Raw genomic sequence first — 23,546 nt, 5'->3', positions numbered from 1 at the left:
TTCCCCAGGACTTCATCATCCCTCAGACTAAATGATTTGTTCCTATCGTTTTTGTCTTTCCTCTGGGGTTGGTTTCAGTTCACTCCCTGCTGTGTCCTGGGCTGGTGCAGTGGCGCCCAGCGGTCCCTGGTGGTTGTGGGTTGGGGGTGAGTGCGCGGCCCCGTGAGGGTGTCTGCCCTGCTGGGGATGGTGTTAGTGGGCGCTCCTCTGCCTGGAGCGTGGTGGGCCTAGCACCGCAGCCCCCTGCGTCCTGCATACCTCTGGGCTCATCCTTGGCCCTGAGAGGGCACCCCAGATAGACGGCTACAGGTAGGCGGCAGGGTGGGTGCCCAGGTGATGAGGGGCCCAGCCAGCACGCCTGGCGTCCCTCCAGCACACAGTAGGCACACCACAGGTCTTTGGTTGACCGTTGAATCACGCCAGGGTCCCCGCCTGGGAACCGGGGCCTTACTTAGGACCCGTGCTGGAGTTCGCTGGCTTTCCAGGACTTCTGTGGCACCTGCTGGGTCCCTCCGCTTGAAGCCCTCGGCCTGGCTACCCTGTCTTGGGGACAGTGACCTCTCAGGACACATGCCTGCCCCTTGAGTCACCTGGGAAGTCACCCAGGTGTCAGGAAAGGCTGTTATACAGAGGACGCTGGGGAGGCAGCAGTCTGGAGTGGTTCAGCCCAGCAGAAGCCTCCAGAATCCCCTCTGCCCTCGTCCCTGACTCACCATCGTTGTGTGGTCCACCTCCCGGCGCGGGGAAGATGCAGGCTGCTTGAAGACAGGACCTGTGTCTTACCCACCCCTGTGTCCCAGTGCCCAGCACAGGGCCTGGCCTACGGCAGTTGCCCAGTAAATGCTTATCAAATGAGCCTGGAGGCCGGCCGCCTTAGTGCAGGAAGAGAGTGGGTTGCAGGAGCCTGAGGCTAGCCATGGAGTACAGGGGTGACCCAGGGTTGGAGGCAGGTGTAGAGAGAGAGCACCTGCAGAACCAGCCCCTCACCTTGGCGGCTGGGCGAGGGTGCTCTCGGGCAGCCCCCTCCTTCCAGTCCTGGGAAGAGCGCATCAGGTGGGGGCTGTTCGGGGTGGGTGGGGTGCAGCGGAGGGAGGGCTCGCCCTGACGTGGAGGGGTGATTCTGGCTGCAGTTTAACCCCCAGTTTTCTCCTGCCCTTCCCACCGAAGCGGGAGTTGGGGAGGGGGGCCAGTAACACACACCGATGGTCCTTTGGTACTGACACTCCCAGTCTCCAGTGGAGGCGGCCAGTTGCCGACACCTGCCACCGGCAGATCCTCGGTGGGGAGGCAGTGCTGGAGTCCGCCCCCCACACAGGCTGTGGGAGCGGAGCATGTTGGCCAAGCTGGGGAGCGCCAGAGAGGCTGAGGTGGTGTGCCCAGTGGGGTGCACTGAGGGGCGGCCTGGAGGGCCCCCAGCTCCTCCCAGCCCAGACTCCCTCTCTCCTGCGAGGACCCTCCTGCCTGAGTCTCTGCACGGCCCACTCCCACTTGCCCTCCGGGCCTCTGTTTCGAGGCCCTCCTTTTCTGGGCAGCCTTCACTGGCCACCGCCAGAGTCGGGCGCCTCCTTGGGGCCCTGAGACTCCCAGCATCCCCGCACCTAGGCCCTTGGGTAAAAACCATCCAGCCCCTGGACCGAGATCCCTCAGGATCTGCTGAGTCCCATCCAGTCACCTGCTTCCAGATTGAGGTTCAAATCTAGGCTCCCCCCCCCCCCACCCCCCCCCCCCCCCCCACCAGGCCCTGTTTCCTCCGCTGAGATGCAGCAGGGCGGGGCCCACCGTAAGCTCCCACTATGTTGCGCTCCTTCCCAGCACGGGGCTTATTGATCAAATGAACAAATGGACAGAGATACACGGTGGGTCTCAGAAGAGGAATCGGCCTGCCCCTCCTGCTTGGGGTGGGGGCATCATGGGATTGGGGCACTGAGTCAGGGAGGAACTGGTGGGGACCCCAGGTCACCAGGTCTCATCTAGGGCACCCCCTGCGCCAGCGGAGCCCCGCTGCTCTCTGACCCGAGTGTGGGGGATGGCACCCAGCCCTGCCCAGGCAGCCGCGTCAGTCAGCCACCTGGGCACCTGGCCGGCCCTGCCTGGTCTTCCCCGCAGTGCAGGTGAGGGGTGAGTCGTTCGCCACCAAGTGGCAGGACCCACATGACAAGCAGTCACTGGGGGCCTGATTCACAGCTTTCCAGGAAGTGGTTAACGGGATCCCAGAGCCCAGGGCTTGATGAGGTCTCCTGGCTGAGTCACGGTGGCCCCTGGAGGAAGGAGCCGTTACTGAGCCTCTCTGGGCAGCCCCCTTCTCCCCAAGGCCCTAGGACCTCACCAAGACCCCTTATCCTAGCCTTCAGCTGCTGCAGGCTCAGGCCCCAGGCCTTCCCTTCAGCACCCAAACTGGGGGACTTGCGCAATGTCAGCGCCACTGGCCTAGACCTCTGGGTCCAGGTTCTGCTCCTCCAGAGGGTAGATCCGGGGCCCACAGCTGGAGCCAGGGTCCTGAGCTCCCAAACCAGATCCCTGAGTCCACTGTTCCAGGGCAGAGGGAGGGGTCTCAGCTAGAGCCCCCAGTCCCCTTAGCGGCTCATTTCCTCCCAGCAGTCCCACCCCTCCTGTGACCTATAGCCTGGGGTGGCAGGGACTGAGCCACTCACTCAGTTGGGGGACTGGTCCAACGGCATTCCACCTCCCAGGATAAAACCTCGGGTGACCTGTAGGGAACTCCACACACCCCGTCACAGGCAGGACTGCTCTCCCAGCCGTGCCTGTGCCCCTGCTGGCCATGGTAGTTTCCAGAGCTCCCCCAGCCCTGGGTGGGGGCGGTCTCAGGATCTTAACCCCACTGCTGCTTCTGGCTTCTGCAGGTGAGTTCTGAGGCCCTGCCCCCCCTCCCTCCTCTGCACCCCCCACAGCCACCCCCTTCCTGCTCCCAACTCAGCACCTGCCCACCTGCCGTCCCTCCTGGCCCTGCCTGCACCTGGTCTCCGTTCCTTTACCCCCCTCCCGCCTTCTCTGCTGCTTGCTCCTCTCTGCTGTGTCCTGTGGCTGCCAGCAGGACCGCAGGATACACCGAGGCAGGCTGCGCCCCTGCCTGGACCTCACCACACCTCAGCCCTCCCCGAGCTATCCATCGTCCCTCTCGTCCTCGTCCTCCTTCCCTCTCTCCAGTCCACGCATTTCTGTTGCAGTTCTCAGGCTGGGGATAGAGAGGGTCTTGGGCCCCACCCTCAGGTCTGGGGGAAACCTAAGAGGGGTGGGCGTGTGCCCCCCGACTCTTAGCCTCCTTGAGAGGTGCCCAGGAGTCGGCCGTCCTCTGCCAGGCAGGTGGGATGGAGCGCGGGCACAGGTGGGCCAGGAGTCCGGTGGGAGGATAAGGCTGCAACTGAGAGAGGGCGCCTGAGGTTTCTGTCAGCCCTACCCAGGCTCCAGGAAATGCCCCACCCTAGAGGTCTGGGGAGCTGCCCTGGGCACTGGGGGCGGGGGGCCTCCTCTCCGCTCGACTGACTCTTCCTTCTCTCTCCTGCAGCTTCCCTCCGTGCTGCCAGGATACCTGGTGAGTGGGGCCTGCACCGAGTGGCGGAGGCGGGGGAGGCTGTCTGTCTTTGGGGAGCAGGAGAGGAAGGCAGGCTGCAAAGGGGGCCTGGAAAGCAGAGCCGAGAGGGGGCCCAGAGCAGGGCAGCATCAGCGGATGAGAGGAGCGCAGAGGAAGGCCAGCCTGAGGGGAGGGCAGAGGAAGGGCAGGGGCGCCCCCCCCCCCCCCCCCGCACACACGAGAAACAGCACGGGGCATAGGCAGGGCCGGAGGTTTGGGCCCCGGGGGTGACAAAACGTGACTCTTCTCCACCAGCTCCCCCGACCTGTGGGAAGCCCCAGCGGCTGAACCGGATTGTGGGTGGCGAGGACAGCACTGATGCCGAGTGGCCCTGGGTTGTGAGCATCCAGAAGAACGGGACCCACCACTGTGCGGGCTCGCTGCTCACCAGCCGCTGGGTGGTCACCGCCGCCCACTGCTTCAAGGGGTATGCATGGCCTGTCCTGTACTTGACGCCCAGGCTTTCTGCCCTAGACCCAGAGCTCCCCACTCAGCCCCAGCCTCCAGGTCTCGGTCCAGTCTCAGAGCCTCTCAGAAGAGAGACCCTTCTTCAGGGGCCTTCCTGAGCATGTCGTCCCCCAGACCCTTCCTGGCACCCTACACCCCAGGTTCCTTAGTGACCCTACCTCCTTTCCTCTCCTGCCAGCAATCTGAACAACCCATCCCAGTTCTCTGTGCTGCTGGGGGCCTGGCGGCTGGGGAACCCTGGCCCGAGGTCCCAGGAGGTGGGTATCGCCTGGGTTCGGTCCCACCCCGTGTACTCCTGGAGAGAGGGCTCCCGTGCGGACATCGCCCTGGTGCGCCTGGAGCACTCCATCCGCTTCTCTGAGCGAGTCCTGCCCATCTGCCTGCCTGATTCCTCTGTCCGCCTCTCTCCGAACACGCGCTGCTGGATCGCAGGCTGGGGGAGCATCCATGACGGAGGTGCGGCTTCTCCCCTCCCAGGTGGCGGGGGGTAGCCGGGAACACAGGGACGGTGGGGAGCAGAGGGCAGAGGCCAGAGGCATAGCAGAAGGAAAAAGACTCTCTTCTGATGACAGAGACAAAAAGTGAGCTGCAGTCCGGAGGTGGGGAGTCATGGAGTGTTACGTGGACAGCTTAGGGCCTCTCTCCGTAAAAGGGATCTGTGGTGATGTCCTGAGGCCGCAGCAGGCAGATCAGCGAGGCTATTAAGTGATGGAGGAAGGGCTGGAAGAAACGTGTGGGGCCAGGCTGACTGTGGATCAACGCCCAAGCGGGAAACAGGCTCCTCCTGGTGGCAGCATGCCATAATTGCAGGCAAAATTTCCAGAAGGACAGTCTCCATAACCAGAAAACAGAGTTGTCAGACCAAGTCTGGAAAACATCCTAAGGCAGATAAAGTAAGAGACAGAGAAGCAGAAGAAGGGAGGGAGAGAAGGAAGGTAGGTAGGTAGATAATGGGGAGGGGGGGCTAAGAGGAAAAAGTGTAGGAAAAATGGGACCTCAACCAGATTCCAAAAGAAGTACAAGAAATGACACCAGGTTCCTGGGGGTCCCCGAGTCTGAGGTTGTGGGCAGCCTCCCCATAGTCATCCTGCGGGGCTTTTCCAGGAACTCCAGTTATGGTCTGCAGACCGTCCCCAAGGCCTCCAGTTCCCCAGGGCTTGGGGGACTCTCATGGCCTAATAGCTTCCAGCATAGGGCAATGGTGTGTTGACCACTTCCCTTGTCCCGTCCCCACGCTGGACAAGGCGGTGCCTGAGGCAGGACAAGCTGGGAACCGTGGTTCTCTCCATTTGTGGGCATCTCCAGTCTCCAAAAATTCAGGGTCTCAGGATGCACACTCCTGTTTGTGTTCAGTAGATCCGGAGGTGGAGTCTGGGAATTGGGGTTTTCCATAGGCGTTTGGGAGAATCTGACAGTTGATCGTTAGCCTTTGAGAACGGCCTCCAAGGGGGACTGAGGGGCCGTGGGGACAGTAAAGAGAGGATTTCCCACGCCTGATGCCCTGTTCCCTGCTCCCAGTGCCCCTACCCCATCCCCAGACCCTGCAGAAACTGGAGGTTCCCATCATCGACTCAGAAATCTGCGGCCGCTTGTACTGGAGTGGGGCAGGGCAGGGGGCCATCACCGAGGACATGCTGTGTGCGGGCTACCTGGAGGGGCAGCGAGATGCCTGTCTGGTGAGCACCCACCTTCTTCCCGCACTGCCCACTGCCCGCCCCCCCACATCAGCTGGGACCCGCGAGTTCCCAAGATGCCTACAGAACTGGGCCTCTGCTTGACCCAGGCACCCGTCCGCCAGGCCGTACACCAAAGCTCTCCTGAGCATCTTGGGGTGCCGGACCCCACTCTCTGGGAGCTTGCCTTCTTCTGAGGGGGTTCCTCCGTCCTGGCCCCCAGAACCAGCTCCAGCTCCATACAGTGGGCGGCTCAGACACTAGATCCTGCTTGTGCCTCCTCCCTGCTACCCGGGGTGCCGGTGTGGCTCGGGCTGTGAGTGCCGAGGTCTGGCACAAAGCGCCCCTCACCAGCAGTGAGCCCAAGGGCCTGTCCTCCAGGTCGGAGAAGCCCACCCTACAAGGGAACCCCTTGCCACCTGCGGTGTCGGTCCTGGGCTCTGCCCAGCCCTGACCCACGTGGGTCCCTGACCTCACCTCCTCTCCACAGGGTGACTCCGGAGGCCCCCTCATGTGCCAGGTGGAGGGCACGTGGCTGCTGGCAGGCATCATCAGCTGGGGTGAGGGCTGCGCAGAGCGCGATCGGCCCGGCGTCTACATCAGCCTGGCCGCCCACCGCTCCTGGGTGATGCGGATCGTGCAGGGGGTGCAGCTCCGCGGGCATTCGCAGGGGAGCGGGCCCTCCCCGGGCCGCGGGCCCTCTGCGGGCCGGGCGCCTTAGGATCCAGAGAGATGGGCGGCCACCATTGTAAGTGAGCCACCTGCCTCCGGGGGGCGCCCGCGTGCCGGCACCGCCGCCTCTGCAGCGAGGCCCCGCCCCGCCCCGCCCGCGGGAGCACCTTTTTATGTGTATATATGTTAACGATTTTTACAGTTGTTTGTAGCCCTGCCCGCATATCTTATTTATTCTAATTTCAATAAATTATTTATTCCCCTGTTCCTGTTTTTCCAGGTGTGGGGACATTGGGAAGCAGGACATTGGGATTAAAATGGGGCAGATGGGTGTGACTCTGTGGTGGCCCCACCAGGGACCAGGTGTCCTGTGCACCTGTGTTTCACTATTCCGACCCCCGGCCTTTGCACTTCTTTCCTATGCCCCCCTCCCACCGGAAGGCCACAAAGAGAGGAGGCGGGAGGCCCAGCGGGCTGCAGGGCCAGTCCAGGCCCCCAGCCTGCCTGTTGGGTTTCCAAAACTGGGCTAGCGAGGAAAAACCCGCCCATATGAGAGTGGGGTGTCCCCTCCCTCCCCTGAGAACCAGGTCTCCCGGATTTGGGCTGAGGCAACCAGGGCCTCTGCACCCCCAGGAGCTGACTCAGGAGTGACTCACTGCTGATTCTGTGAGTAGTCCTACAAGGACGGAGCAAAACAATGAGATGGGAGGTCGCTAAGCCTGGTGACACGGTGGGCTAGAGTCACCTGGCCTGAGCCCATGGCGGGTTGGGGAGCAAGTCCTGGGCCACAGAGGGTCTGTCAGCTAACCCCCTTCCCCGGGGAGTGCCCCTCTCCCGCCCTCTCCTCTGCAGCGGGGGCCCTGGCCTCCTGGGCCTGCCCTCCAGAGCACCCCCCCCCCCAGAACCTCATCCTCACCCACCTGGGGTTCCCTGCAGCCCATGGATGTGCCAACTGAGGGTTCTATGGTTGTGTGAACCCGATGGTGGTTCACACAAAGAGATTCATTCTAAAAGTCAAGGAAGCAGCTAGGTGCGGTCATGCCGGCGGACTGCTTACAAAGTGTCTCCAGCTAGAAATTGCCCATGAAGTGAGTTTTTGAGAAGGCAGCATGGGGTTCTGGCTGGCTTGCTTTTTGGCCCCCTTCCTAAGGAGCAACTTCTCAAGCATTGGTTCGTGTTGTTTTGATGACCTTTGTGTTGTTACCAGATCACAGTAGATGCCTTGGGGTTGGTTTTATCAAAAAACAAACAGGGCCCTGGCTTCCTGCTCACCTGGGAACCAGCCTGGGGAGGGAGTGGTGACTCAGGTCAGTGCCACATCCAAATCCCAGCCCTCCCTTTGTGACCCAGTCCCCTCCTTACCTGCCACTCGCCCTGCCCCCTCTCCCCGCCTTCAGCCCGCGCTCCCCCTCTTGCTGTGCCTCCTCCTCCCTCTGTCCTCCGAGCTCTCCCAGCACCCCTCGCCCCTTCTTCTGCCCCTGCTGCTTCTCCTCATTCTTCCCTTCTCCGTCTTCTGTTCCTCATGTTCTCCCTGGTCCCCGGTAACAGAGGATCCCCCACAGAAGCCCCTGAGGGAGGGAACGGGTAGGGGTATTGCCAGGACACTCCAGTGGGGGTGGGTTCTCTCTGAGTTGGGCTCTCAGCCTCCAGGGAGCCCCCAGCGCACCCTCCTGGAGGAGCTGGATGGCGGGCTGGGAGCGCAGGCTGGGCGCCAAGTGGGGAACCAGCACCTGGGTCCCCACCGCAGCACCGTATGCATTGACCCCTCTTTGCTCAGGGCTGGGGCGTCCAGGAGGTGGAAGCCGAGTCTGCCCAGTGCCAGCAGAGAAGCCCTTTTGCTCCTAAATTGGAGCTGGGCTAGGAACACCCCCCTAATCTGGACCATTCTGGGTGGGGAGGACTGGCTGTTTTGGCTCCATGGACCCCACCTGCCTCTGGGGACCACAGAGTCCCTGGGCCAGCCTGCAGTCTCCTCAGGAGAAGTCCCTGGGGCCCAGAGGGCAGCTGTCTCCACCTGCCACAGCCTCCCACATAGAACAGCCCTTCCCAGAGCTCCCCTGACCTCCCCAAGGTGACAAATGTCATTCCAGCAGGATCTGCCTTAGCTGCGGGCTACTCAGTCTGTCCCTCCACATGCTCTCACCTCAGGTCTTTAACCCTTGATGAGACGTCCACCCCCGCGCCCGGGACTCCATGGTTCTGCCCGCACGTCCAGAGCAAGTGAGCACACAGGCACTGAGTCCAGCTCTTGTGTGGTGGCAGCCTCCGTGCCAGGTAAGCCCATGCCCCTCCCTTGCTTCCTCCTCTGAAGGTACTGGAAAAGCGAAAAGCTCAATTCCACAGTCTCCTGCAAGGTCACCGGAGTGTTGGTCCAGGAGAGGGAAGCAGATGTCCGGTGGGTGGTTTCTTGGGTAGATGGCTTTTTCCTGGTAAAAGGGACATACTCAGCCAGCATCCTTTCCCATCCACTTCCTTCTTCTAGTCTTGGATGTTGATGTGATGCTTAAACATCAGCAGCCATCTTATCACCATGAGGTGACAAGCTACTACACCAAATGACAGCAAAGGTTCAGGAGCTGTGGGTGTGAGGACATGGTGGGCCCACTATCCGGTCTTCGACAGCTGCCTCCATCTATGCGTCCCTGCGCTTGTAAGCCGCTGTTGGTCCATCTTCTTTTACTTGTCACTAATTGCATGCCTAGCTGTTATACCTGCTTCAAACCCTCTGTTTTACAGTAGTTTTAGATTCGTAGAAAACTTCTTGTTTTTTTACAGAAAACTCTTTTTTTTTTTTTTCATGAAAACGGTTATGTTAGATTTCGTCAATCACGTCACATTTAGGTTTTCTTTTAAAGATTTTAATTTTTTAATTTTTAAATTTTATTTTTTTTAAGATTTTTTAAATTTATATTTGACAGAGAGCGAGAGAGAGAACAATCACTGTGAAGGGCAGAGGGAGAAGCAGACCCCCTACTAAGCAGGGAACCTGATGCGAGACTCGATCCTGGAATTCTGGGATCATGACCTGAGCTGAAAGCAGATGCTTAACTGACTGAGCCACCCAGGTGCCCTAAGATTTTATCTTTAAGTAACCCCTGCATTTAGCGTGGGGCTCGAACTCACAACCCTGAGATCAGGAGTTGCTCCACCAACTGAGCTGGCTAGGCGTCCTGCACATACGAATTTTATCCAAATTATGAAGCCTTTGAGCTCATACCTGCCCACAAGAATCCTGGACCTGCAGAGGCCCCCCAGTGTTGTTTCAGGGATCCCCAGGATGTAAAGAATTTATCCAAGAACAAGCCTTTCCTTGTCTCTCTTTCCTGATTCAAGTCTCTGTCAGTGCTGCCGGCCCCCAAGGCACCTGAAGGAGTCTCACCACTGCCCCAGCTGATGGGGTCCTGGCGAACTCACCAGTGTCCATGTCGAGTGCAGCCCCCCGAAATGCCCTCCAGCTGGCAGTCAGGGAAAACACACTGTACGGCGCCCGATCAATCGGGAGAATTTGCTCAGTGACTGAGAGGAGCAGATGCCCCGCGAGGCCTGCAGACGCCCTGTGAGCAAGCTGAGGGGACCGGCCAGGCCCCAGGGCCACAGGGGCGGAGAGCAGGTGAGTGGCTGCCGTGGGCCCCCCTGCCTCCTCTCTTGCCCTCATGGTCTACATTCAGGCCATCAGCCAATCCTGTTGGTTTTCCTCCATCCGGGAAATATGTCCAGATGTGGCCACTCGTTCCTCCACTGGCCTGGTTGCTCTCCATCAGGTCCTGCGTTTCAACAGTGGCCTCCTCACCGGGCTCCCTGCTTCTGCTCTGGCTCCAGCAGCCTCGTCTCCGCACAGCTGCACAGCTCTGAGACTGGCTGTCTCCAAGCCTGAGTCTCACGCCACCCTTCAGAACCCTCTGCGGGCTCCTCGCCTCCCTCAGAGGAAATGACGTCATCCTTCTGGCCTCCCCGCCCCCCCCCCCTCACTCAGGGAGCTGCAGCTGCAGGGCTTCCAGGTGTGCACTGGAACACCACAGGCATGCTCCTGCCTCAGGGCCTTTGCACCTGCAGTCTCCGCTTCCTGCAGATCTGCGCTCAGATGCCACCATGTCACCATCCTGTTTACAAGAGCAGCCTTCCCTCCCTCCCCTCTTGCTTCTTCCTTTGCGCTCTTTCCTTCCCCGGGACATGTATTACTGTTTAACATACTATGTTGCAGGGCGTTTCAGTCACCCCAAAATCCTCCTTGTGCCCCTTCCTGGTCAGTTCCCCTGTCCCACCTCCCAGTCCCCAAGTGACCACTGATCTGCATTCTGTCCTTCCTGGTATTTGAGGTAAACAGAGTCACCCAGCAAGTCCTGTCTTGGGCCTGGCTTCTTCGGCTTCAGCGGGATGTCTATGGGGGCTCCCCCGGCGGCGGTGGTGTGCCCGGGTGTTCCCGAGAGGCCACAGCGCTGAGAGACCTCACCCATTCTCGTGTTGATGGGCCCTTGGGTTGTTTCTGGGTTTGGCTATTTCCCCCTAAAGCTGTGAACACTTGGAAGTGTTCACATGTGGACGTGTTTTCATTTCCGCCGAGCCAACACCCGGAAGTGGAATGGCTGGGTCATAAACTGTGTGTATATTTAATTTTTTTTAAGATTTTATTTCTTTATTAGAGAGAGACAAAGCAGGAAACAGGGAGAGGCAACGGAGAGGGAGAAGCAGACTCCCCGCTGAGCCGGGAGCCCGATATGGGGCTCAATCCCAGGACCCTGAGATCATGACCTGAGCCAAAGGCAGAGCTTTAACCCACTGAGCCACCCAGGCACCCCCTATTTTTATTTTTATAGAAAATGTAGGTATGTGTTTTATGTCTTCTCCCCGCTTCCTGTTTGTTAGTTACTCATTCTTATTGTAGTTTACAATTATATTATTGTATTTTACAAAAGCACATGCCACGATTTTTTTAAGGTTCCCAGAGCCAGTTCCAGCGTGGCGGGCTCCGGGCTCCTCAGATACCAGGGGGTGCCCGGAATTCAGCACAGTCGTGACACGGTCCACCCAGGGACAGCAGCAGCCCCACAGGTGAGGGACTCAGCCCCAGCCCCTCCCCAGACGCCAGTCCCCAGTCCTGTGCTTCCTATCACAGCCTGCAGAGTGGAGCGTCCCTCCTCCCCAGCCCTCACAGTGGACTAGAGCAGCTCACAGAGCTCAGGGAAACACGCACGCTTCCCAGCGCATTGATGGGTTGGACCATGTGAGCACACGGAAGCAGAGGCTGCCTGAGGGCCTGGGAGAGAGCAGCCCATCCCTGTGATGCCTGCTCTCCGACTCCCAGCAGCCAGAATGGAGGGGACACAACTGGTTGTCTGCACCCCCCTCCCCCCGGTCTGTGCAGTCGCAGCCCGAGCGGGTCAGGACAGCGTCTGACCGTGGTAGACTGTGAAGAGGTAGTCCTTTACCCCAGGGAGTTTGAGAGGAATTTCTCCCACTTGTGCGGAGGACAGCCTAGGCTCACTTGGGGCAGTCTAGGGTGACACCTGTCCTGCTGGGATTATTGTTAAAAAGAAATCCAAGGGGCACCTGGGTGGCCCAGTGGGTTAAAGCCTTTGCCTTCAGCTCTGGTCATGATCTCAGGGTCCTGGGATCAAGCCCCACATCCTGCTCTCTGCTCAGCAGGGAGCCGCCTTCCCCCCTCCCCCGACCCCACTCTCTGCCTGCCTCTCTGCCTACTTGTGATCTCTGTCAAATAAATTAAAAAAAAAAAAAAATCTTTAAAAAATAAATCCCAGGCCCCAAATGGTATCACTTGGGCCAAGTCTCCCACCTGGAGTTTAACACCTGACGTGCGTGGCTCCCCCAGAAACAGTCTTTTTTTGTTTTTTTTTAAAGATTTTATTTATGTGTCAGAGAGAGAGAACACAAGCAGGGGGAGCAGCAGGCTCGCCGCTGAGCAGGGAGCCCGACTCGGGACTTGATCCCAAGCCCAGGAACATGACCTGAGCCAAAGGCAGATGCTTCACCAACTGAGCCACCCAGGCACCCCCAGAAACATGGTCTTAAGCGGTGGGTGGGAGCTTTTTGGCAGGCACTAGTGAGGTCATCTGCCCTCCCAAGCCTGGCCATCCCCCAAAGAAGGTGTGGAAAGCCACCTAAGACCCCTGTCCTGCCCCGGAGGGAAAGCAGCCTTCTCTGGAGCCATCCTTCCTTTCCTTCTGCTGCTCACTCCCTGCCCCCACTTCTTGTAAACATTCTCCATTTCATACAGCCCAGAGCTCCCCACTGCCAGGCCCGCACATCGCTGATAACGCAAGCCAGTCTTCACATTTCCTCCTCTGGATTTTGTTTCTTAACATGATCCGTGTTCCCAGAAGTGTCCTTAGAGCTGGAGAAATTCTGTAGTCCACCCAGCAGTGACTCGGCTAAAGCAGGGGCTCCCGGCCTCTCAGAGCCCCCCGATTTTCAGTCTCTGCACCCCTGGCCTGTCACCATGGCTGCCAGCTGGGCATTTAGGACTGAATCTCCTCGCTCTGGCCAGTGGCACAACCACCACCTCCTACCCTCCCTGCCAGTGACCCAGGGGCTGTCCCCAGGGCCCTGGCAACCATTGCCAGCTTGGCAATGTGTGTCCGAAGCAGGGACAAAGCCAGACCTATGGGACCGGCTCAGTGTTTGGGCATTTGCACACCCTCCATCCCGATAAGCTTCCTCGGCCTCTGTGAGGCAAGGGGGACCTGCTTTCAGTCCAGTTAGTCCACCAAGGGCTGGGAGAGGGCAGCCACGGTGTCCCCTTGCCCCTCCCCTCCCTGTGGGTGTGTCTGAAATGTTCCCTGGAAGAGCTCAGTGTCAGGAGCTCAGGGCTGGCTGGAGTCCCGAGCCCTGGTTGGCGGGGAGGACAGTGTGGGGCAGGCACGCGGGATGGTCCTAGGGCATCGGCCCTTTGGGGCCCAGACCAGCCCCAGCAGCCTCGGGGAAGCTGCCCAGAAGGCTTGCTGCCTCAGCCACACACCGGGCATGTTCTGGAATGTTCCCTGGCCCTGCCGAGTGCCCCTCAGAGCCTCTCCTCTGCTGTCCCTCCCCTCCCTGCCCCCCTCTGCCTCCTGGATGGGGCTTCCGGCCCTGCAGAGTCCGTCCCTCCTGGTGACTTCCTCTCGCTCATCACTTCTCTGTGCTCTTTTGTTAAACCTCCAGCTCTTTGCTCTGCACGAGGCCCTTCCAGAAAGCAGTGAGGAGAGGACAGGGAGGATCACAGGTAACGTCCCTCACTTCCTCGGCCTCTTTGCTGCATTTGATAATGGCCGCGTCCCAGCGTCATCCCCACCACCCAGGAGCTGCAGTTCACTGTCCAGGGCCGAGGCCCCATCTCCCAGATGACCGCTGACTGCCCAGGGCCGTGGTGCCACGCAGCCCTATCCCCGGGGCCTCGTGCCGTGTCCTGTGCGTGTCCATCATGGGCATGCATGTGTGTGCACGTGTGCGCAGGTCTGTGCATGCTCCTGGGAGCCCAAACGTTCAGTAGGGCGGTAGGCAGTGAGACTACTCAGCTCCTGCCCCCGACAGGTGACTCCTGCCAACGCCTCCCACCCCCCAGCCTCCCACCTCTCCCAAGACCAGTGAGGGAAGGAGCCCAAACCAGCCGCCAAACCCACGGGAAGATTTTCCCAGCTGTTTACCACTGCAGCCCAGACACAAGCCCCTTTGTCTCTGTCCCTCGGGCCCCCCCAGAGGTGGTGTGTGGGGAGGATTTAGAAGACTGACCTTTCTGATTGTAACACCCCACCCGTGACCCCCACCGACTGCAGCAGACAAAGGAGGTTCTCTTGTGCCTGGTGGGGGTAGGGGGTCCTGGTGCCATGGTGGGGGGGTAGGGGGTCCTGGTGCCTGGCGGGGTGGGGGGGTAAGCGGTCCTGGTGCCTGGTGGGGGGGTAGGGGGTCCTGGTGCCTGGCAGGGTGGGGTGTAGGCTGTCCTGTGCCCAGTGAGGAGCACAGGGGCTCCTGGAGCCTAGTGAGGGGAGTGGGTAGGTCCTGGCCCTGAGGAGGCGGGGTGGGAGGCCAGCATGGAGGGGCTCTCAGCGCCTTGCCCCTTGTTGCTGTGCATCCGGCCACAACGGAATATCTCCCGGGGCACTCCCCAGCCATGACTGATGAGTTGATGGACCCTGGGGGGCCTGGCAGGCCCTGGGCCGAGTCTAGGCACCTCCCAGAGACACGTTAGGGCCAGGAGCTGCACAGCTCAGTGTTGTATAAGAAGAAACTGTTCAGGGGCGCCTGGGTGTCTCAGTGGGTTAAAGCCTCTGCCTTCAGCTGCTCTCTGCTCAGCAGGGAGCCTGCTTCCTCTCTCTCTGCCTGCCTCTCTGCCTACCTGTGATCTCTGTCTGTCAAATAAATAAATAAAAATCTTAAAAAAAAAAAAAAAGAAAAAGAAACTGTTCATGTGGGGGTGGAGCCAGTACGTGGATAAGGAAGTAGTTACATTTACTCGAATGTTCCTGAAGGCTGACTTTGGCATGAAAGCCAGCTGTGAGGAAGAGGACCCCGGCACAGGATAAACAGCCCCTTCTTCAGCCTGGACCCCGGGCTCAGGTCTGGCGGGGACCTCATCTCTGAGCTTGTCATGAGTCACCGAGAAGGAATTCACAGATGGGGGGAACCAGCCTGCGAGAACCCCGTGCTGTGGCGTGCTGAAGCCCTGGGCCCTTGGGGCGCAGGAACCCCCAGGAAGACGGGAGTGTAGTTCCCGCCCCGCAGGTGTGTGCCTGAGTTCGTGCGGGAGTGCTTGGGAAGCCACCAAGCATCGGGCCTGGCCCCGAGCAGGTGCATGACGGATGTTAGCGTTCCTCTGTGCGTCCGTCCGTCTGTTCCCTGGTTCCAGAAGAAAGATCCATACGGACATGTGTGCACTCGGGGGCCGGTGGCCTCCTGCTCAGAATGACTCTGCCCGGCGCCCCTGCCTGGCGCTCCCGAGCCTCAGCTCCCACACGACCCTCTGCAAACACCTGGGGCTGCTTCTCTCGTCTCCCGTCGAGGCCCAGGTCGCCCCCGATAGCTTTTTTCCTGGACCTCTTCGGCCTCAGATTCTTTCTTCCCTAATGCCAGCTTCTATAGCCCGGTGCCCTGTTCATCATACTTAACCCTTTATACACCTGAATCCATCCTATTTTTTTAAGTTTATTTTTTAGTATTTTTTAATATTTAATTTTAATATTTGACAGACAAAGATCACAAGTAGGCAGAGAGGCAGACAGAGAGAGAGGGAAGCAGGCTCCCTTCTCAGCAGAGAGCCCAGTGCAGGGCTCGATCCCAGGACCCTGAGATCATGACCTGAGCTGAAGGCAGAGGCTTTAACCCACTGAGCCACCCATGCCCCCCTATTTTTTAGTATTCTTTATACCCAGCGTAGGGCTTGAACCCATAAGCCCGAGATCAAGGGTTGCACGCTCCTCCGACTGAGCCGGCCAGGTACCCCTGCCTAAATGCATTTTAAAACCCTAGAAGTTGGTCTGCCTGGGTGGCTCAGTGGGTTAAGCATGTGCCTTCAGCTCAGGTCATGATCTCCAGGTCCGGGGATCGAGCCCCATTTCAGGCTCCCTGCTCAGCGATGAGTCTGCTTCTCCCTCTCCCTGTGCTTGTGCTCTGCCTTTCTGTTTCTCTCTCCAATGAATAAAGAAAAAAATCTTAAAAATAAAACACTGGAAGTAGATACACCAGAATGTCAGCAGTGGGTCCCTCTGGGTAGTGGGACTTCTTTTCAGTGTAATTCCTGCAGTGTACGCGTAGGACTTTCGTAACGAGAAAAAACATTCCAGAACTGCATTTCATGGAAGAGTTGGGGGCAGCTTCTGCTCCCTCTCCCCCAGCTGCCAGTGTTTTGCCAATTTGGGAACATCTGAAATGTCTTTAGCCTCTTCATCGAGGGACCTTGGTGTCACGGCGGCAGGGACATTTCAAACTTCCAGTGACAAAGTTAAGGCCTCGGAGAAAATGCTTCCATGGAACACACACACCTGGCGCGTGTCCCCGGGGGGCCCGAGGGTGCGCCCAGGCCGCAGCAGGTGAAGCCGGGAACGGGCCGGAGCTCTCCTTACTGAGTCGTCAGCAAGTCACCCGCTGTTCCCTTCACCTCGTACACCGGATGACAGCCAGAGGAAAAGGGAGCTCCGTATAAAATACCAAACAACTGGGCAAAGGTTCATTGTGAGACATCAGCGAGGAAGACCAAGGAGCGGGCAACAGAGGTGCAGAAAGACGTTCTGTGGGGGCAGTGCCCGAGTGGCCTAAATGTGGGAGCTTGACAACGCCAAGTGCTGGCACGGGTGCGGCGCACCTGGAGGGCGCAGGCGCTGCCCTCGGGAACGCAGAACGGCCCCACCACCCTGGAAAGCTGTCTTGCCATTTCTTCTTAACTTAAACTTGCGCTGACCGCATGAGCCATCGATCCCACTGCTGGACGTTCCCCCGGGAGCCATGGAAACGGTGTGTCCTAAAGACTCGTGCACGCACATCCACAGAAGCTTTATTCGTAAGGGCCCAGGCAGCCCGCCCCACTGTTGGTCGTCGGCTGGTCCACGGACAGATGCACACGGTGCAGCGCTCGACGGGGAGGGGACCAGTGAGGTCCGAGTCACAGGGACAAACCTCCGAGCCAGAGCGCTGGGCAGAGGAGGCCGGACATACAGGAGCACGTACTATGTGACCTTGCTGATTTGAAATTTTAGAGAAGACAACACAGTTTAGAGGGACAAAACAAACCCGAGGGGTGGTTCTCTGGACCTGGATTTGGGAGAAGACGGGCTCCAGGGGCCCTGCCGCGGTGACAGACGCTTTCTCCGTTTTGAGTGAGTGATAGTGACGCCGTTGGGTGCGTCTGTCAAATTTTTATCAAACTTCACTGTGAACGTAGATGCGCTTCACCGTGTGCACTTTGAGTGGGAAACCAGAACAGGAAAACTCAAAGGGAACGCGGCTGACCCTCAGCACCGTGGCGGGCCCGAGACCTAACTCGACAGAACTGTCCGCAGACACCACGGCAGGGAGGCGGCTTCTCTGTGCAGCCGGTCTGAGCTCCATCAGACAGCTGGGAAGTACCCGGAGTGAGCGCTTACTGGGTTTGGGGTCTGGGGCCCCCGTCAGAGCGCTGAGGAGCTTCTGGGGCTGGGGGACGGCGGCGATGCCACACGGCAACACAGGCCCTAAGTGTCGCCATGGCATGTGCTTTAAAGTGGCTTCCGTGGCAAATCTCATGCGTCTTTCACCACAATAAAAGTATCTGCCAGCCTCGTGCAGCTGTGAATTGATGGAGAAAGCGTCACCGATCACCCCCTTCGCCAGAAAGCCCAGAGCGATGGGGACCGGGGTCGGGGAGTGGGACCCCAGAGAAGATAGTCTGGGCCCAAAGGCACGCTGGGATGGGGGCTCAGACCTCCGGCTGTGAGGTTTGGAGCTCCAGGGAGATGGACGCCACTTTGGACGCCATCAGACTCACGAGGGGTGGAAGGGAGCGGGCTGTGGGACAGACCGAAGCACCTAGCCCGTGGTTCTCAGCCTTGGCCTCCTGCAGTTTGGGGGCAGAGAGTTCTTTTTTGCCTCTGTGTTTGTGGGGGCCATCCTGTGTGTTGTAGGGTAGGTGCTGAAGTCCCTGGCCTCTGTCTCCACGAGGTCTGTGACACCTACCCGGTTGTGACAATCCAAAGTGTCTCCCGACATGGCCGGAAGTCCCCTGGGGGCACCACCACCACCACCACCCCACCGTGGGAACCATGGCCCTAAGCTGAGGGGGTTGGTCCTAGCCGTGGGACAGTCTGTGGCTCTCTCCATGAAGCTGAGTTCCCGGACGGAGAGTCTCCCCAGGGTCAGGGGCCCGCCCTGCCCCGTCCCAGCCCTCCCTGGAGGAGCGCCCCGTCTGTAAAACAGAGCTTCATACCGAATCACCCTCTGTCACCAGAGAAGTCCCTGTGACCAGCTGGTCCTCTTGGACAGGTCCCTGCAGCCTCCTGATGGACACAAGGCCCTGGAAACAGCGAGCAGGCCCGTCACTGAGGACCCCGACGTCTTGCCGGTAGGGAGCCGCTGGCTGTGGGCTTCTGGCCTCCTCACCCACGAGCTTGGGTCTGGGGCTCTGTTCGGGCACGTGTTTGCCTGCGGGGACCCCAGCTCTCGCGTGTGGAAGGCTCACCCGTTACTTCCCCTCTGGACTCCCCGTTGGCTTATCTGTAAAACCGGGCAAATGTCGCTCACTCACTGTAGGATCAGATGAGACGATAGCCCAGTGCTCGTCTGGGTGATGGGGCAATGGTGACGCTAAAGAAAGCTCTGGCTGCCTGGTCCCTGGGGCAGTCCCGGGAATCAGCCAGACTAGATCCCGGCCCACCCTCCCTCCCTCCTTCCCAGAAGGTGCCTCCGGGAGGTGGAAAGGAGGAACCTGAAAGGGCAGCCAAACCCGCAAAGGGGTTCCCAGCCTGGGGCTCGGCTGTGGAACCACGAGCCCTTTGTCAGCGGCCTCCGGATGCCCTTTCCCAGAGAGCAGCTCGCTGGAGGGCTCAGCTGGTCCCTCTGGGCCCTCGGCCTCCACTCCTGTCATCCCAGCAGCCCTACAGGGAGACTCTCCCAGGCCTTGGGGAGAGGCTGCCCATTGCCACCCCGGCCCCCTCCCCAGGGTTGGCTGCCCTTCCTGTCAGCCAGGAGTGCCAGGGGCAGGGCGCTCCCAGGCATATCCTACAGGGACGAGTGGGTGGTGCCCCTGCGCTGGCACGTTGGATGGAGCCAGGGGCATGTGGCCACGCGCTGGGAGACCTTCGGGAGAAGCAGGGCCAGGGAAGGGGCAGGAGCTGGCTGGGAGAAACAAGGAGCCCAGGGGCGCCCGGAGCCCGGTGTCAAGTGTCTGTCCTCTGGCATGTCTGTGGGGATGGGACGGGCAGCAGTGAAGGTCCTGCTCACGACTTGTCCCTGGGACTGAGTCTGGCCTCGGCCGCTGACTCCCTGAGTGACCTCAGGGAAGGAGCTAAATGTGTCCCCAGCTGATTCTTCAGCTATGAGATGGGAATGAAGCAGGGATGTGACGTTGTCAGGCCTGGCCCGAGGGAGTGCTGGGATAGCAGGCCACCTATGAGTCACCAGAAGCTGCAGCGGGGAGGGGACCGCAGAAGAGCTTAGGCAAGCAAATCCACCCGCTCGCGGAAAGGCTGGGGCGGAAAGTGTTCTCCTGCTCAAGGCAGATGCTTCGACGTCTCTGCCCCTCGAGGGGCCCGTCTCAGGCAGGACCTGTCGGCTTTCTTCCTCGCCCCTGCCCAGGGCTCGGCCGGCGCAGCTTGGGCGCTCAGAGCCAACACGAGGCCCTCAGCTCTGGGCCATCCCTCGCCTCGGTTAATGTCACCGTGGGTGACCATCCCTCCCCACCCCTCCTTTGCTCTCCCCATGTCCTGTGGGCTTGGCTGGGCTACAGGGCTCACTTTCTGGGGGCTGGGGGCCGGAAAGCAGCAAGTGTCCGTGCCAGAGGCGCCATCTCCAGCGCCCCTCATGGCGGGGGTGGTTGGGCAGCGCCGGGGCTAGGGGCTCAGCCCACGTGCAGCTGGCGGGACCCGCGTGGCGTTGGGAGGCGAGGCCAGAGCGGAAGAGGAGGCATGATTTGGGGACTGGCTCAGGGAACAGGGCGGAGAAGGGCCTCAGGAAACAGCCTCTCCTTGGACCCGCTGCGGACTTCGAATGCCCAGCGTACAGTGAAAACACAGGGCTCCTTGATTCACACTTGTCAAGAATTTCAGGATGATGATGTCAGAGCACCCAGCCAGGCGGGGGCCCTTCTGTGCGGCTGTGTGGGTGACACCCCATGACACTGTCCTGGGTGCCATCTTCTCATTAAGTCCCTGAAGCCTGTAGGAAACGCGGGTTCCCCTCACGTCCTTGTGCCCAGCCTCCAGGACCCCTCCCTCCCAACCTTGCCTCTGCAGAGCCTCCTGGGAGCTCTGTCCGCATCCTGTTGCTCCTGACCTTGAGGCCTAAGTCCCACGTGCCTCCTGGAAGCCGGGCTGTTGTTCCTGGCCTCTCTGGTCCTGCCTGCAGCCCCTCCCCCAAGATGTGGCCCCTCCCTGCCCCTCCCCTGGCTGTCCAGTGTGCAGCCCGGCACACCTGCCCGGTGACAGAGGTGACAGAGCTGGACCCGCCCTTTCTCCTTTCTGTCCCCCCTCACCCCCCACACCACCACCCCCCTCCCCCCGCCGCCCTCCTTCGATACACACCTGCCCTTGAGAGGTGCTGAGGGAGCTCCCACGCATACGTGGGGCAGAGGAGAGTAGGGGAGAGCCCCGGATCCAGACCTAGGCAAGGGCTGAGCAAAACTTGGGGCTCCAGAGGGTCCCCAGATGTGCTGACTCTGCAGTGTTTCCCCAAGCTGAAGCCCCCAGAGCAGGCCTGACCTGAGCCCCCTGCCCCGCCAAGGCCTGGGGTGCAGGAGGGAGGGGAGAAGGATACAGACTTCGGGGCAGGCTGCTGATAAAAGCACTAAAAGCTCAGGAAGGATCATAAGCATGGGGCATCGGGATGGGAGCGAGTGAAGGATCCCCTCTTTCTGGGGTCTCGGGGCCTTAGAAGTCAGCAGCAGGCGCCCCCTCAGGAGAGCGCTCAGTCCCGGGACCTCCCTGGGTCTCTGCTCACGTCACACTCAACTCCGTCCCCTCCACGGGTCCCTTGCTCTGTCCTAGAAGGGCCCACGTTCCCGACGGTTCCACTCCTGACCGCTCCCACTGGCTTGTCTCAGGACCCCTCCTCTGACAGCACATGACGTGTCTTGGGTTAGGGTTGCCAGATCCAGCAAATAAAAATACAGAACCGCCAGTTAAATGAATTCCAGATAAACACAGAAAAATCTTTAGTATACGTATATTCCACTCAGTGTCTGGGATATACTTATATTTAAAAAAAAACATATGTGTGTGTATATATATATATATATATATATATATATATATAGGATGTAGTTACACTTTTTTTTAAGATTTTATTTTTCTTTAAAGATTTTATTTATTTATTGGACAGACAGAGATCATAAGCAGGCAGAAAGGCAGGCAGAGGGAGAGGGGGAAGCAGGCTCCCTGCTGAGCAGAGAGCCCAATGTGGGGCTTGATCCCAGGACCCTGGGATCATGACCCGAGCTGAAGGCAGAGGCTTTAACCCACTGAGCCACCCAGGCACCCCTGTAGTTACACTTTTAAAAATGCAGTGGTTGATACTTACTTTGGTAAAACATTATTTATTTATCTGAAATGCTGAAATTTGTGTATCTGGCAACCCTCCTTGAGAGGCGTCTGGGAATATCAGAATGGGAAGGAGCCGGGGCCGGGAGCAGTCTGGAGCTTGGTAGGACAGCCATCGGCCATCTCTCAGCCTGTGCTTTGCAGTCAGTGGGTCTGACTGCCCCGAGCCTGCCCCTTTGTCTGCGTCTCCTTCTCCTCCTACAGCCCCTGCCCTTCTCGCCCGTCCTCCTCCCTTCCCGTCTGATGTGGTCACAAGGCAGCGACTGCTCTCCCTCTTCAACACTGTCCCATTTCTGACCATCCTTGTTGCCATACAGGGGTGGGGGGGCCACTGGGAGGTAGGGTCCCCCCTTGAAGCTGCCAGCCCCGAGAAAGTCCCCTGTGGAAACGGTCAGGAGTCTCCTACTGAAAACAGATTTTTCTTTGAGCAATCCAGGGGCAAGAAATGACGCTTGACCTCGGGCACCAGGGAGCCGCTATCGAGGGAGGGTGGGGAGCCCCAGCCCAGGGGCTTTTCTACAACACCAGAGGAAAACAGTCAGATGAGCTCGTCAAAATGTGTGCTCACACGTATTCTCCAAATCCCCTTTACTACTGACAGATCCCAGGGCACGTCTGAAAATGCCTGTAACTTTGAAGTCCGGATAAATGTCATTGTCAAGGTCACGGGCACTGCTGATGAGCTTGGTGTGGTCACACGCACATGTGAAGGAAACACCAAATTTCCAGTAGAAAACACCCAAAATAAACAGGTATCTTTCCCTCCACCCCCAGCCACATTCATGGATTCTCTGAAATTTGCCCACGGACCCCAGATGAGAACCACAAAGTGGGTCCCAAGCAGCCTTTCAAAAGGGTAAGAAGCAGAACAGAGAAAAATGTCAGCAAGGGTCTGGGGTTCCCGGCCCAAGTGAACCCCGGCCTTGCTGCTTGCCGCTGTGTGACGCAGGCCAGGCTTCTGGGCTCTCTGTGCCTCAGTTTGCTCGTTTTCCAGGCAGGAGCCGCTGGAGGCCTGTGCCCACGGGGTCGCTCAGGTGCAGCTGGACCCGACAGCCGGCACCAGCAGCCAGCCTTGGCTGTGCGTGTGCTCGGTGGCGCGGTGCAGAACCTGCCTTCCTGTGGTCACCGTCCCCCAGTTTGGAAGCCCTGTTGCTGGAGGTCGCTGGGACTCGAGGCAAGCTCTCGTGTGGGATCCCGGGCTCGGGATGGGGCACACAAAGAACGGGCGTGCCCGGGGTCTGCACGAGCTCCCAGGCTGCTCTCACAATCACACCTCCAGGAGCCTGTCTTCAGCTGCCTTCGCCCTACTGGTCGCTCCGCCTGGAATGCCCTCGGCCCTGTCTCCACCGGGCCAGGCGTCCCTCCACCTGCAGGCCCAGATGCTGCCTCCTTTCAGAAGGGGTGGGGGGGCCACCGGGAGGTAGGGTCCCCCCCTGAAGGAGGGAGGATCCCTGGAGGCAGGGTCCCTGCAGCACGCCCCTCTTCCTCTGCCTCTACGCGGGTGCCGGACTCAGTGCCCTGCCTGTGTCCCCGTGGATGCAGCTGCCACCACCTGCTTCTGCCTCCACCCCCCACAGGGGCACCCTTCAGCCGGACCCCTGGCCTCTTCTCTTAACCGTGAGGGGCTGGGGGAGCCCAGGCCCCGGCAGAGGTGCGCTCAGAGAGCGGGGACGTGAATGGCTGGCTTCCCTGAGGCCTGTCACCTACTCGGTGAAGACCAGGACTGAGCCTGGGCCGTCAGAGGCCCGCTGGATGCGCTTGGGGTCAGGATGGGGTACGGGGCGTCCTTGGAGCCCAGACTCCCGAAAGATGGGAGATCTCGGAGGCCCAAGTTCTGCACAGGCAGAATCCCCAAGGCCTGGGGCGTCAGACCCGCTCCTTCCGCACCCTGCACCCCCGCTCCAGAAGCCTCGTCCCCTGCCAGCCGGGAAAGCT

General features: G+C 59.7%; 1 protein-coding gene across 4 annotated transcripts; it reads left to right on the top strand.

Moving 5' to 3' along the window:
• Nucleotides 1-1,748: 1,748 nt before the first annotated feature.
• On the top strand, nt 1,749-23,532 carry LOC111156241 (brain-specific serine protease 4-like). Of its 4 annotated transcripts, XM_022516997.1 has the most exons (8): nt 1,749-2,861; nt 3,524-3,550; nt 3,845-4,016; nt 4,236-4,513; nt 5,576-5,733; nt 6,221-8,676; nt 9,736-10,012; nt 13,558-14,209. In XM_022516997.1, the coding sequence occupies exons 1-6, from the start codon at nt 2,780-2,782 to the stop codon at nt 6,449-6,451; spliced, it is 948 nt and encodes a 315-aa protein (XP_022372705.1). In that variant the 5' UTR covers nt 1,749-2,779; the 3' UTR covers nt 6,452-8,676; nt 9,736-10,012; nt 13,558-14,209. The 4 variants fall into 4 exon arrangements, with proteins under 4 accessions (XP_022372705.1, XP_022372702.1, XP_022372703.1 ...); XM_022516994.1 differs by lacking the exons at nt 1,749-2,861; nt 3,524-3,550; nt 3,845-4,016; ... (1 more) ...; nt 5,576-5,733; nt 9,736-10,012 and adding exons at nt 18,343-18,421; nt 22,213-22,363; nt 22,606-23,532 and having other exon boundaries at nt 6,233-6,290; nt 8,551-8,676; nt 13,558-13,618; XM_022516995.1 differs by lacking the exons at nt 1,749-2,861; nt 3,524-3,550; nt 3,845-4,016; ... (1 more) ...; nt 5,576-5,733; nt 6,221-8,676 and adding exons at nt 18,343-18,421; nt 22,213-22,363; nt 22,606-23,532 and having other exon boundaries at nt 9,532-10,012; nt 13,558-13,618.
• Nucleotides 23,533-23,546: the final 14 nt, after the last annotated feature.

Source organism: Enhydra lutris, unplaced genomic scaffold (assembly GCF_002288905.1).
Source record: "Enhydra lutris kenyoni isolate GAN:26980312 unplaced genomic scaffold, ASM228890v2 scaffoldscaffold45, whole genome shotgun sequence".
NCBI classification, from domain to species: domain Eukaryota; kingdom Metazoa; phylum Chordata; class Mammalia; order Carnivora; family Mustelidae; genus Enhydra; species Enhydra lutris.
The sequence above is the reverse complement of the archived record's forward strand: the minus strand, read 5'-3'. Positions and strand labels throughout refer to the sequence as shown.

Excerpts from the sequence above, each read along its gene's own strand:
- LOC111156241 (XM_022516993.1), top strand. The coding sequence starts at position 13,285 with ATGGTCCTAGGGCATCGGCCCTTTGGGGCCCAGACCAGCCCCAGCAGC. Across the intron at positions 13,619-18,342 it reads GAGGACAGGGAGGATCACAG|GTCCCTGCAGCCTCCTGATG; the intron begins GTAACGTCCCTC and ends CCTCTTGGACAG. Across the intron at positions 18,422-22,212 it reads AGGACCCCGACGTCTTGCCG|ATCCCAGGGCACGTCTGAAA; the intron begins GTAGGGAGCCGC and ends TACTACTGACAG.